Below are 14229 nucleotides of genomic sequence, written 5' to 3'. Positions count from 1 at the left end.
TGTTACATTCTTGCCTTCATATGTGTGTGTGTGTGTGTGTGTGTGTGTGTGTGTGTCTACTATTTGAAAGTCTAAAAAAAAAGTTCCAAAATGTTCGGCCTTAATTACACACACGCACACACACACACACACACAGAAATTTGAATGACCCATGATGGAAATGAAAATATTTCACAGTCATATATAAAGCGATATATAAAACGAATCAAATCAAATCAAACAACATTGTGAATTCACTAATTGAATCATAGATTTTTTAAAATTTGTTTCAAAGATAAAATAGATATTTTTGTCCAGTGTTTTTTTTTCGGTGTTTTCATTTCAACCTGTTGAAAAATTTGATAAATTTGATAAAAATAAATGAAAATGAAATCAATCAATAAAACCATAATGGCAATATTGTTTGCCAGCCTTATGTTCACATCAATGTTCATAGTGGATGTTGAAGCCGGTAAAAAGAAAAAAATTTTAGCTGCATTATTACTTGGCGCTGCATTAGCGGCTAAACCGAAAATATTACCAATTCCACTTCCAGTGCCGGTATGTGATTTTTAATTTCATTATTTTTTTTCATTTGATTAATAATCATTCTGTGTTGTTGTTGTTGTTGTTGTTGTTTTTTACTCCAGATACCAATCAAAAAAGAAGAAAAGAAATATGTTCCGGTTCCACAACCATATCCAATATAGTAAGTAAATATATATACTTCTTGATGCTGCTGTTGCCATCTTTTGGATTGGAATCACACTAAACATTTAAATATTTTTTAAAAATTTAAAATTTGAAATCTGAAAATAATTTTTTTTTTTTTTCATTTTTACAAATTCTAGTATTGAAAAAAGTTATGGCGGTTATGGTGGAGGTTATGGTGGAGGTTATGGCGGTGGATATAGTGGTGGAGGTTATGGCGGTGGATATGATGATGGTGGTTATTATTAAAAAAACAAAAAAACGAATCAATCAACGAATTTTGAAATATATGTCTCTCATCATTATCATTCTGTGAAAATCAATTATAATGTTTCCGAATCATTATCATCATCATCATCATCATCATCATCATAATAAATTCATCTCTAAGCATCTCGTTATAAATAATTAATTTTTATCATCAAACAAAAAAAAAAAAAAAACAAATCTCGACCATTTTTCATTCATTCATCTATTCATTCCATTCGTATTCATCTTGTCCATTGTTTTGTTGTTTTTTTTTTTACTACACCCACCTGCATACACATTTCCTGAATACATTTTTTTTTCGGTAAATTTTTTCTTTGTTAGTGTATAAAAAAAAAAAATTTTCCAAATTGTTCACCATCAACATCAATCACATCCGCCCACACACACACACACACACATGTACATGAAAACAAAATTCCTACTTAAATAATTTATAGTTTTTTTATGAAAAAATGTGTTCCAAAAAAAAAAAAAAAAATTTGTTTCATTATACTGCTACCACTGCCACTCCTACTACCATTATTACCAGACATGAATCTAAATTTTTTTTTTTTTTAATTTAAATATTTGTCGCACACACCGCTGTTTCTTTTTTTTTTTTTTGTTGTTACTGTCCAAATTCTCACTTTGTGTGTTTTTACCTCATCATCATCATCATCATAGTCATCGTCATTATCATCATAGTCATCGTCATCGTCATCATTACAATATTTTAAAACGCGTGTTTGTCTGTATGTTTGTGGGGGAAAAAAAAGTTTTAAAATTTTGAAATTTAAAATTTAAAATAAATAAAATAAATTGCATCACATTGCATTGGTACATTGAAATGATTTGTTTATATTTATCTTTACACACACACACACGGATTATTGATAATCATCATAAAAATGATTACAATCTTTTGATAATCGTATTTTTTTTGGTGCAAATCCGTATTTTAAAATTTTTTTTTTGAAAATTTTGTCATGGTGATGGAAAGACAGAGTGTGTGTGTGTGTGTGTGTTTGGGAAACGGAAACAAATTGAAATGCGATACAATACACACAGTGAATGAATGAATCCATTTTTCATCATTTTTGATCATTAAATTGGTTATTGTTTTCCACGCGTGCACACACATACACACACACACACTTCAACAGCGACTAATTTTGTGAAGAAAAATGATAAATGATTTTGTTCCATCAGTGAATTGAATTGAAGTGAACGCACACATACACAATGAAACAGATTGGATAATTTGTTTGTTACCGATATGCGATATAATTCTCAATTGTTTCTTTTTTTTTGGAATTAAAAAAAAAATTCCGGAAATACAACAAAAACAAACAAACAAACAATCTATTTATTTTTGCTGTTGCTGTTGTTGTTGTTGTTGTTATACATTAATCGATAATTAATCTATCGTTTTTTTTTCGTTTGGTCAATAAATTATCATTTTCCTTCCGGTCTATTACTCATTCAATAATGATGATGATGATGATGATGTTAATGATAATCAGTAGTAGTTGAAAAACAAAAACAAAAACAAAAGCAAAATAGCAATCGATTCACATGGTCAAACTGATCATTGAAATGAAACGTACAAACAAACCTGACTGATATCCAAAGCAAATCTTTTTTTTTCTTTTTTTTGGTATGATAATCATCATTATCATCATCATTATACAATCAATGGACAATAATCAATCAATAACAATCAACAGATCGAACCAGGAACAACAACAGGCAGAAAAAACAATAACAAAATGATAATGATGATGATGGTGATCTTATTCTCATTAATAAGATGATCTCATTGGTTTCAAGTGGATATTTTTTTTATCGATATATCAATTTTATTCGATTTGAATTAATCGATCAGTTGATGAAAACAAAACAACAAGTGATTGGTTTATTTGTATTTTTTTTTTTTGTTAATAATCGATAATTATATCCTTGTTGTTGATCCGGTTATTTTTTCATCCATCCATCCATCTATCCATTATCATTTGATCAACAGAAAAAAAAAATTCGATCAAATGATTCCCGATGATGATGATGATGATTGAAATAAATATGTATCACGTATGCATTTTATTTTCTTCCGCTTTTTTTATTCAATTTTTCTCACCCAACCCAGTGATGATGATGATGATGTTGATGATTATGATCGGTAGAAAAGGAAAAAAATAAATTTCCAAATATCGTGTTTGTTTGTTGTTGGAACCGCCACTACCATTTGGTTATCATCAACATCTCATAGTTGAATAATTGATAATGGAAAATGGAAAATAATAATAATGACGATGATGATGATGATGATCAATTTGGATCGATCCAAATTTCTGTTACATTACTTTTGTTTATACAAAAATCAATATTGATTATCATATCACGATCATTTGATCGTTGATTCAGATGATGAATAATGAAAAATTTTCGTTTTTCTTTTCATCATCCATTCATTATCGATTTTTGATGGATAAAATGAGAAAATCAATCAATTTTGAGATTGAATTGAGTATTGATATTTTTTTTTTTTTTTTTTTTGGTTGGATAAAAATGAAAATTTTTCTGCTTCTTTTTTGTTCCCCACTTCATCACCACGATCCCCACCCACACACACACACGCACACAATCTATCAATTACATTATTCAAACCTGATTTGATCTGATCTTATCTGATCAGATTTGATCTCATGGTCATCGTTTTCTTTCATGAATTTTTTTTTCCGCATTACTTAGTGGGGAAAAACTGATGGAATTTTCATTGCAAAAAAAAATAAGATTTTTCAATCGACCATCTAATAATGTAAATGAATGTGGAACGGAAATGAACACCGATCATATTATCATTCCAAAGTCAATGGACAATTTTTCTTCTTCTTCTTCTTCTAACTCACTGATGCAAACAGCTGATCTACACTCGCACAAACACACACACACACACACGAAAATCAAGAAGCTGTAAATCATTGAAAATTGATATCAAGATACTTTATCGTCGTCGTCGTAGTCTTCATCAAAGTTGCAGTTGTCGATGGTTCAGGCCATGGCCTAGCCTAAACAACAGCCATCATTTTTTTTCGGACTCGTTTTGCTGTTGTTGTTGTTGATTTGATCCATTTTTTTTCGTGTGTTCATGTGGAGAAAAATAATAATAACAAGTCACGAGTGTAGTTCTTTGTTTGTTTCCAAAAAAAAAAAATTTTTTTCTTTATTAATTCGATGCCTCCAGACAATTAATTCGGGCAAAAAAAATGTCTGAAAATTCGAACCAAACAAACAGAAAACTGATACATTTGAACCAGAAATGGTTGTCTGGATAACAAACAAAAAAAATGCCGGACAATACGATGCTTAATCCCCCCCCCCATAATCAACTGCTGCAAGCAACGGTCATAATGATGATGATGATCATCATCATTTTCAATCAATCTGAAATCAATTAATGAATTAACGGAACAACGGAACAAAAACAACGACGAAACGAAAACATTTCATTTAACTGAAACAAAAATTGAATTAATCCATGATATCGAATCAATGTAAAGTCAAAAAAAAAAAAAAATTATCACGATTAAGAAAGAAAAAAAGAAAAAAAAACTCAGCCATTATAACATTATCATTATTTTTATGTCGAGCAAACGAAAAAAAAAACACGCGCTAAGCACGTAAAACATTTGGCCATTTGGCCATTGGTGATTTTCACTATTTTTTTTTTGTTCAACCATCATCATTACATTGATACAACACAAGATTAAACTGGACTTGGACCTGGAAATCAGACTCGCACACATACACACACACATTTTGCCAGTGGCGACGAAATCAAAAAAAAAAAAAATTTATTGAACAAATCATAATAACTATAATATACGATTGATGACGGAAGTGATGTGAAAGACCGAAAAAATCAATAATCAGCAATGATGATGAAATACTTTAATTTCAAAAAAAAAAAAAATGAAACGAAAAACTGACCAAAAAGCACAATTTAGACATTAACATATTGTACTGAATTAATTAATCAATCATCATCATCATCAACAACAACAACAATAAAGACGAAGAAAATGGAAAGTTGATGTGTCACGTGTTTTTTTTTGTGTGTGATGACCATTAAAATTTTGTCATCATCATCATCACCAGTACACATATATGAAATATACCTGTGTATATGTCACCATAGTGTGAGTGTGTGTGATGCCCATTTTTTTTTGTAATGATGATGATGATGACTATGTGGAAATTTAGAGAAAAAGAAAAACATTAAGATTCACAAAATGATGACATGCGTTTCCCATGTTTTTTGTTGTTTAGTCCATTTTGGATCTTAAATGATCCACCATTCTCTCTCTCTCTCTCTCTCTCTCTCTATCTCATTCTCGTTTGATTGATATTTAGCTGAAAATGAAAACTTGACAAAATTATTATTTTAATTCAATTTTTAAATGTTGCAAAAAAAAACGAAATGAAAATGAAAATTTTCATTTCGTTTCCGTAGCTTTAAGCAAAATGAAATGAAATGTTAACTAATAGCCAATGTGGTCATTATTACGGTTATGGTTGTGATTGGCGAATGACGATAATAATAATGATGATAATGCCCGTAAGCAGCATCAAATTTTTTTTCCTTTTTTTTTCGTTTGTTTCGGTCATTCGGTTTAATTTTGTTGTTGTTGTTGTTGTTGCTGTTGTTGTTGTTGTTGTTGCTGTTGTTGTTGTTACTTCTATAATATAATTACATTATCAAAGTGGACAGCAGAGTTTTTTTTTACTTATCTCCTAATTTTTTTTTCTAATTGATGATGACCGGATATCAAAATCGGATTTCTATTTTTTTTTATTTCAATGAATAAATAAATGATTGCATCGTTTTTTTTTAGTTTGGATTTCGTTTGAAACAAAAAAAAAAAAATTTAAAGTCTCTTTATCATCAAAAATCTACAGCTGCTGCTGTTCAACCTTTAGCCAGAAAAAAAATCCACCACCCTGAATGGAACACGATCCAGTTTCAGCAACAATATTAATCGATTAATATGAAGAGAGAGAGAGAGAGATGCTCGTATTAAGGTAACTTGAACATTTCTGGAACAAGTTTAAGGCAAAATTGAAAAAAAATCAACACAGAACAAACATTGAAGAGTTGAAACATCCTTCCTTTTTTTCTTTTCTTTCCATTCGTTTGAATAATGATGATAACTGTTGACCATTACTATAAAAGCAATGTGTATCGATCGATGAATGATTCAAAACAAAAAAAAATCTTGTGTTTGTTTGTTTGGCTAGTGTGTTGTTCTGTTTGTTTTTTTCCCCAAAGTGTTCATTGTGTATATTTTGTGTGTTTGTGTTATTGAAAATATTATAAATTCAAATTAAAATTTGAAAATCCTAAAAATGAAATTCATTCATAGTTTTGCCATTGTGTTTACCTGTTTGGTGATGGCCACATTATTTGTTGGTCCACCAGCACCTGTTGAAGCTAAAAAGAAAAAATTATTGACAGCCATTTTATTAGGTGCTTTATTGGGTTCAAAACAAAAATTGATGCCATTACCATTACCATTGCCGGTCAGTAATTTTTGTAATTGATTAATTATCATTTCAAATTGATTTGATTTGATTTGTTCTTTGTTCTCTGTGTATATATAGATTCCATTGCCAATCAAACATGAAAAAGTAATTCCATATCCAGAACCATATCATTATCCAGTGTAGTAAGTATTTTCATTATTATCAATTTAAAATGGATCATGAATTAATTAATTAATTAATTAAACAAAATAGTAGCGGTGGTTATGAACATGGTGGTGGTTACGGCGGTGGTTACGGTGGTGGCGGTGGTGGTGGTGATTATGCTGCTGCCAGTGGTTATATGCCACAATATGCACTTCCACCACAAGGTTTCCGTCCATATTAAATGAATATACTAAATGAAGCCATAGCCCATTATCAATATTGATACAACTACCGATTATTTTGGAAACCATGACCGGAAAACATGATTTTTTTTTTTGATATACCCAGTATCAACAAATGTTTGTGTGTGTGTGTTTATAGCTGAATGAATCAATTTGGTTATCCTTTTGTTTCATTGATTGGAATGCTGGTTTTTTTGATCTATGGGGCAAAACTGACCAATAACTAGAAAAATTTGATTCAAAATGAATCTATAACACAGACCCAATCATCATCCTAATTCTATCATTATCATCATCATCATCTATGTCATTATTATCATCAATCATCATCATCCATCATTCCTCATCATTCATTCATTATCGATAATTGTCTTTGTCAATAGTCTCAAGTCCAGTTTTTTTTTTAATTGTCCACAAGTCGATCATTATCAAATTCATACAGTTTTCGATTCTTTTCTAGTTTTTAATTTTCCACACCTCCTTGCTTCCCACCCCATACCAAAAAAAAAAAAAAACCAAAACTAAAACCAGAACCGGAACCGAAACCGTTTTTTTTTGTTATATCTCCACTGGAAAAAAAAAATTTTCATTCAATACCTCATCATCATCATCATTTATTATTATTAATTGTAAACTGAAAAAAATTTTCATATCATTGGAAATGCGATTCATTCCAAGAATTTTTTTTTTTTTTTTTTTTTGATACAAAATTCCAAATTCCAAATTACACCAATCATTCCAATTCACTACATTTTTTCCCAACAATAGGAACAACAAAACGAAACGAAACGAGAAAAAAAAATTTTCAATTTTTCCAAATTTTATAGCACAAAATTCATTCATTATCACATTTCTCATTGCTCACCATTTCACATTCATACATTCATCGATCATCATCATTATTATTTGTATCAAACAAAAAAACCAAAAAATTTGATCTGTTTCAAAATTCAAACAAAAAAAAATCTGTAAAATTTAACACTTTTATTGCCCATTTTACTCTATAAACATGCCAGTTTTGTCAATATATATTTATTTTATTTAAATTTTCATTCATTTTATATTTAAATTTTAAATTTCAAATTTTTTTTCATCATAAAAAAAATGTTCCATTATGATTAATGAATTTTGGTTTGTCGTTACTTTTTTTTTTTGGGGGGGGGAGTGGTGAAAAAAAACCAGTCTAGACATGATCTATCATTGGAAATTGGATGGATCAAAATTTACATTTAAATCAATCATCGTGTCATGATAATAGAATGTGAAACAAGCGATTTAGGGCATAATGTAAAAAAAAAACAAAACGTCCAGTTAATGACGGCGATTATATGATTATCGATGTTCGACATATATCGATCAATCAATTCGTTTATTCTTCTCTTCAGTAGTTAGGATTTTTTGAAAAAAAAAATTTCACGAAAAAATAAAATTTATCTCCATACAAATTATTAAATAAAATGAAAATTTCATGCAAAAAAAACGAGAGAAAAAAAATTTTCATTTTTCTCAAACAAAAACCGGATATTTGAAGGAAATTTCCAAAAAAAAAAAAAAAATTTTGAATGAAATTAAAAACAAAAAAACAACATCCACGAAACGGCAGCAAATTGAACGAAATTGATTTAATTGATCCAAAAAAATTTTTTTTTTCTCGTCCCCTTTGCCGGTCAGAAATAAGATTGCGAAACATGTTTGTGTGTGTGTGTGTGTTGATTATTATTTTTTTTTGTTTGCATCAATTTAATTTCCCGATTTGTTTGATTTCTTTTTTTTTGTGGGGAGGGGGGAGACGAAGGTTTTATAATCATGAAAATGATACAAAACAGCCAATGGTCAGACTGATTGATTTTTTTTTCTCAAGCCAAATTGTTTGCACTTCCTTTAATTTCTAAATTTTTTTCGTTTGTTTCTCCTTTAATTCAGTTAGTGTGTTATTTTTTTTTCGCTATTTGTTCAATTTATTGTGATCATTACACATTTGTTTATTTGAACGGCATTTGGTTGGATTTAATTTCAATTTCTCTCTGTTTCTACCTGTTTTGTTTTTTCTTTGTTTGCTACTGGCTACTGTTTATGCACTGATATCAAACCTTTCTCTTCATATCATCATTCATTCAGGAAAGAAATTTCAAAATGAAGAAAAATTATTGAAATGCGAGAGAAAGAGCCATGATGCTACTGGATATTTTATACCGAAAATAAAAAATAAAAAATAAATTTATCAGAAAAAAACGGGACTTGTTAGTTTGAATAACCGTGGCTGTTTTATATAAAAACCGATTGTTTTTCAAATGAAAATTTTATTCACCATTCATCCATTCATTATCATATGTGTGTTATTTTTTTTTGCGTGTGAATTTGTGTTCATTTTTTTTGTGTGATTGAATTAACCAACGAAAAACAACTATAGCGACAACAACGACAGCAACAAAAATGAAATTCATTCATAAATTTGCCATAATGTTTGTCGGTTTAATAGCGGCAACCATATTGTTGATACCAGCTGACCAACAAATGGTGGAAGCAGCAAAAATGAAGAAAAAAACATTGATTCCATTATTGTTGGGTGTATTATTGGCCAGTAAAGAAAAATTCAAACCATTACCATTGCCAATTCCGGTATGTGTTTCTTTATTGCATTTTTTTTTTCTTTCATCAATCATAATTTCAATTCATTCATTCAATTCATTATCATAATTGATTAATCAATAGATTCCATTACCAATTAAAGATGAAAAAGTAATTCCATATCCAGAACCATATCATTATCCAGTATAGTGAGTATCCAGAATGATAATGTTTGTTGATTGTCATGAATTTAATGAATATTTTTTAATTAGCGTTGATCATGGCTATGGTGGCGGTGGTGGTGGTGGTTATGGCCATGGTGGCAGTTATGGTGGTGGTCATGGTGATTATGCAGCATCTGGCAGTAATAATATGGCACAATATGCAATGCCACCATCACCAATGGCATCGGCACCACCACATTATGGTGGTGGTGGTCGTCCATATTGATAAATCAATCAATATTGATCGATATGGAAAAAATAATTAATCAATCAAATATATGATGGATTTAGAACTAATCTGATAGCGTTGTGAAGCTGGTTATTCAAAACGGCTATCCAGAATGGATCATCCACAAACTTACTATATATAAATAACAGCCAAATTTCGGAAAAATTCTCATCTCTAATCATCAAATCGGCCAAAATCATCATCATCATCATCATCCACAGGTAGCAAATCATCATCCTCATCATCATCATTATCATTTTTCATACCTCATCCACTATCTATTATCGTTTTTTTAATGCTCATCATCATCATCATCATCATCATTGAATCTCATCATTTTCATTGAATTTAAATTCTATTTTTTTTTGTTCCTGTCCATAAAATACGTTACAAATTTCATTGTCATATCCGTAAAACTAGAGCCAAAAAAAATCCTCACATCTAACCACAGATTTCAATGTTAAAAAAAAAAATTTTTTTTTGAATTTTCAACCATTACACACACACACACACACACGAAATTCTGTCTAATCGTCCTTTGAATCGTAGTCATCCATTCATTAATTTTTTCATCAAATTTTTTCAATCAATTTCACCTACACCTACACACATGCCAAAAATAATGTGACATAATCTCTCTCTCTCTCTCATTCTCTCATTATCATGCGTCCATTTTTCATCGTTTTTTTTACTGTTGAATCTTTGATCCAAAAAAAACTCTAATTTTTTCCCTTCATTTTCAAATTTTTTTCTTTAAAAATGGCAACAAAAACAGACAGAAATTTTTTTTTTTTTTGTAAAATTTGCATATCCCACTTCCGTTGAAATCTGGCCATTCAAATATCATGTTTTTTGAGAAAAAAAATTAAATTTAAAATTTTCAATTTTATCAAAAAAAAAATTTTTTATTTTTATTTTTGGAATTGATCCGATAGATTCGATTTCGATTTCAACCAATTTCAACCGATCATAGTGAAAATAGGTGCAGCAGCAACAAATTCGAATGAAAACAGGAAATGCATCAAACATCATCGTCATAATCATATTTTTACAGCTGATGATGATGATGATGAAATTGATCTAAATTTATTGAGAAATTTTTTTTTTTGCACTCACTGGCATTTGTTGTTGTTGTTGTTGTTGTTGACCAATGGTCATCATCATCATCATCAAACGAGCTAATCTTTAATTCAACTGAATAAATATACATTTCCCGACTGAAAAATAAAAAAAAACACGGATCACAACTTCCTCATTTCATCAAATTGCAAACGATATTTGCAACTGTATCATAAATATATTTGTTGCTTGGATCATATCATCCGTTTTTTTTCTGCTTCTTTCCAAAATGGCCAAAAGCATCATGATGGCCTCACCCAACGGCCAATTGCCATCGTTCCGATGTTTCCGTTGAACACAAATCAAGTTAATAATTAAATGAATGAAACAGAAAAACAAAATCATTTACCTAATCAAATGGTGATCCAGGAAAAATCGATCATTCCAGAAATTGATCACTCAACTCAACTTACTCTCTTTTTTTTTCGTTGTTGTTGTCGTATTCATCAAACCTATGATTTTTCATTTATACACACACAGAGAGAAAGAGAAAGTGGACATTGGCCAAATAACCAGGTAATCCAATTATCCATCATTTTGTTTGTTCAAATTTATTTTATAATCATCGATTGTCACGACAAAATGGATAATTAAGAATATATATGGACAAACAAAACAACCTGAACCTGTTGGATTGAAAAATTCATTTTTATTTAAAAGATAAATTATTTATGAATCAATAAACTGAATTACAAACAAACAAAATATAAAAATGAAAAAAAGCATCCAAGCAATCGACAATGTATATAGCCATCCAAAAATATTTATTTACACACACACACACAAACACACACAGAAAATTATTCATTTATCAGAATCTTTTTTCGAATCTTTACTACGCGATGATGATGATTTTGATTTTTGTTTACTTGACGATGAATGTGAATGCGATTGTGTTGATGATGATGAACGATGATGTGATGATGATGATGATGATTTATGATCAGATTCATGTTTTGATGATCGATTTTTCGATGACGATGATGATTCTTTATGATCATTTCTATCTGAACGATCGCGATCTTTATGATCTTTATCTTTATCTCTACGACTTGATGACGATGATGATGTATTGATATTGGTGGTAGTAGTAGAAGCCGTAGGTAAATCACGATCTCGATTACTTCGATTATGACGATGTGATGCTGATGATGTTGATGAACTTGATTCATGTTGGTTACTACTACGATCACGTGATCGTTCACGGCTTCGTTCTTTTCGTCGTTCATTACGATCTAAATCTCGTTCTCGTTCTCTATCTCGATCTCGATCCCGGTCTCTTTCCCTTTCCCGATCTCGTTCACGGTCTCGATCAGAATAGTGATCCCATTCTCTTGACGATGAATAATTGGATGTCGATTGATGGTTACGTGATGATGACGATGATGTTGATGATGATTGAAAACGATCACCACCACTTGGTCTATCATCATAATCTCGATCATTTTGTCCACCACCGCTACCACTTCGACCATATCGATCGGATGATCGAGATGATCGTACGTCATAATCATCATAATCAGATCGTGAACGTTTATGGCTACGTTCATCATAATCCTGATCATATGATGATGTTCGTTGATCTGATGGATGTGGTAGAATTCCCGAACCAGGTGGCGGTGGGTAAGGACGAAAATCTGCACTACCAAATGGTGGTGGTTGTACATTCGGACCTAATGGTGGTAACATTCCAAGTGGTGGTGGTACTGGTACAGGTGGACGCAATGAAGGTGGAAATACATGAGGATCGACAGGTGGAAATGCAAACGGGGGTAAAGGAGGCGGAGGAAACGGAATGTTTGATCGATTTCCAATTACTGATATCGAATTTGGTTCAAGACGATCCTGATTCGGTTGTGATGATGATGGCGAAGTAGGCGAAGGTCTTGAACCTAATAGTCCGGAAGCAGATCCTGGTAATGGAGGTGGTGGTGGGACAATCGGTAATTGTGGTGGACCTTGACCGATTTGGGTGCTATTAGTGGTGGCATTATTTGCACCAAGAACCTCGATTGTATGTTTACGTAAAGAACTGGCTGTTGCTAAATTCGTCGATGGTAATGGAGGCGGTGGCATACAAAGAGATGATTTTTTCATTCCTTGCTGTGAATTAATTGTCATAATTGAATTTGAAAATTTAGAATTATCAATGAATTGTTGATCATTCGATTGATTATTATTATTATTAGTGTTGTTGTTGTTGTTGTTGTTTGGTATTGATTTAATTAATGGTTCACGTTGATCATTCATCATCATAGATTTCGAATTGATTGTTGCCAAACCATTTATCGTTTGATTATTGGACATTAAATAAGTAGGTAAATGTTGTGTCATATTGAGCGCAGCATTAACATCGAATTGGCCATTTTGATTCATGGCACGAATTTTTCGTTGTCGATCACAATAAACTTTCCATGTTTCTTCAGTGAAACCATAATTAAAATAATCGGTAATATCCGAACCAGGTTTACGCCATGGCTTATCTTCGATTGAATCAAGATTTACATCATAGATTTGCATTCCATTATAAGTACCGACAGCATCCATATCTAATGCTGTTTTCGATATATTTTTGGCCACTGTTGCCGTAGAATTCTGACGGCCGCCTTTCTGAAGATTTAGATTCAAATATCCAGATGATTGTGTCAACGGTGTTTTGAAATCAATTTCACCAATAGTTATTTGAACATTATCTTCTTCTTCATCTGTTTCATCATCCGATTCTAGATCATCATCGTGATCATCATCATCTACATTGTTGTTACCATCAAACGTACCGTTCTCTTTGTTTTCCATTGTCATTTGACCATCCACATCATCATCATCATCGTCATCATTATCATCACCTGGTTGCATTTGATCAAGAATTAAACCATTGAATTGATCATCTTCATTATCACCACCATGTAGATGACTATGTATATGAGCCATTTCATCGTCAACATCTGTATTATTCGATTCGTTTACGACATTTTCTTTCATATCTTCATCAACGATTTGATCATCACCATCATCTTCATCTTCAGTCGATGATGAATCCACAACAAGATTATCGGTATTCATAATGAATTGTCAGACTGTTGTTGTAAAACAAAACCAAACAGTGAAAAAAATAACCAATAAAAAAAACCAACAATAACAACCGAAAAAATAGCATGCGAAAATGAGAAAAAAATTGGTCATCAAAAAAAAAGAGAAAGAGAATAGCATAATCAGGTTAAAA

At 30.9% G+C, this 14229-nt stretch overlaps 4 protein-coding genes across 5 annotated transcripts; 3 read left to right on the top strand and 1 right to left on the bottom strand.

Moving 5' to 3' along the window:
* Positions 1–173: 173 nt before the first annotated feature.
* Positions 174–1438, top strand: LOC124490304 (uncharacterized). The gene is made up of 3 exons (XM_075730567.1): positions 174–540; positions 630–688; positions 831–1438. The coding sequence occupies exons 1-3, from the start codon at positions 361–363 to the stop codon at positions 937–939; spliced, it is 348 nt and encodes a 115-aa protein (XP_075586682.1). The 5' UTR covers positions 174–360; the 3' UTR covers positions 940–1438.
* Positions 1439–6187: 4749 nt separating this feature from the next.
* On the top strand, positions 6188–7988 carry LOC124490184 (uncharacterized). 2 transcript variants are annotated; one of them, XM_075729823.1, is made up of 3 exons: positions 6188–6516; positions 6598–6662; positions 6733–7988. In XM_075729823.1, the coding sequence occupies exons 1-3, from the start codon at positions 6343–6345 to the stop codon at positions 6863–6865; spliced, it is 372 nt and encodes a 123-aa protein (XP_075585938.1). In that variant the 5' UTR covers positions 6188–6342; the 3' UTR covers positions 6866–7988. The 2 variants fall into 2 exon arrangements, with proteins under 2 accessions (XP_075585938.1, XP_075585940.1); XM_075729825.1 differs by having other exon boundaries at positions 6192–6516; positions 6736–7988.
* A 1179-nt stretch (positions 7989–9167) lies between these two features.
* LOC124490303 (uncharacterized) lies at positions 9168–10788 on the top strand. The gene is made up of 3 exons (XM_075729822.1): positions 9168–9485; positions 9579–9643; positions 9707–10788. The coding sequence occupies exons 1-3, from the start codon at positions 9300–9302 to the stop codon at positions 9882–9884; spliced, it is 429 nt and encodes a 142-aa protein (XP_075585937.1). The 5' UTR covers positions 9168–9299; the 3' UTR covers positions 9885–10788.
* Positions 10789–11635: 847 nt separating this feature from the next.
* On the bottom strand, positions 11636–14210 carry LOC124490418 (uncharacterized). The gene has a single exon (XM_047052908.2). The coding sequence runs from the start codon at positions 14067–14069 to the stop codon at positions 11811–11813; it is 2259 nt and encodes a 752-aa protein (XP_046908864.2). The 5' UTR covers positions 14070–14210; the 3' UTR covers positions 11636–11810.
* Between the last annotated feature and the right edge of the window lie 19 nt (positions 14211–14229).

Source organism: Dermatophagoides farinae, chromosome 4, assembly GCF_024713945.1.
Source record: "Dermatophagoides farinae isolate YC_2012a chromosome 4, ASM2471394v1, whole genome shotgun sequence".
Lineage (NCBI taxonomy): Eukaryota > Metazoa > Arthropoda > Arachnida > Sarcoptiformes > Pyroglyphidae > Dermatophagoides > Dermatophagoides farinae.
Note: the sequence above shows the minus strand (reverse complement) of the source record. Positions and strands in the feature narration are given on the sequence as shown.

Coding starts and splice junctions, on each gene's coding strand:
- LOC124490418 (XM_047052908.2), bottom strand. CDS start 14,069: ATGAATACCGATAATCTTGTTGTGGATTCATCATCGACTGAAGATGAA.
- LOC124490303 (XM_075729822.1), top strand. CDS start 9,300: ATGAAATTCATTCATAAATTTGCCATAATGTTTGTCGGTTTAATAGCG. Junction 9,486..9,578: donor CATTACCATTGCCAATTCCG/GTATGTGTTTCT, acceptor ATTAATCAATAG/ATTCCATTACCAATTAAAGA. Junction 9,644..9,706: donor CCATATCATTATCCAGTATA/GTGAGTATCCAG, acceptor TTTTTTAATTAG/CGTTGATCATGGCTATGGTG.
- LOC124490304 (XM_075730567.1), top strand. CDS start 361: ATGAAAATGAAATCAATCAATAAAACCATAATGGCAATATTGTTTGCC. Junction 541..629: donor CAATTCCACTTCCAGTGCCG/GTATGTGATTTT, acceptor TTTTTACTCCAG/ATACCAATCAAAAAAGAAGA. Junction 689..830: donor CCACAACCATATCCAATATA/GTAAGTAAATAT, acceptor TACAAATTCTAG/TATTGAAAAAAGTTATGGCG.
- LOC124490184 (XM_075729823.1), top strand. CDS start 6,343: ATGAAATTCATTCATAGTTTTGCCATTGTGTTTACCTGTTTGGTGATG. Junction 6,517..6,597: donor CATTACCATTACCATTGCCG/GTCAGTAATTTT, acceptor GTGTATATATAG/ATTCCATTGCCAATCAAACA. Junction 6,663..6,732: donor CCATATCATTATCCAGTGTA/GTAAGTATTTTC, acceptor TAAACAAAATAG/TAGCGGTGGTTATGAACATG.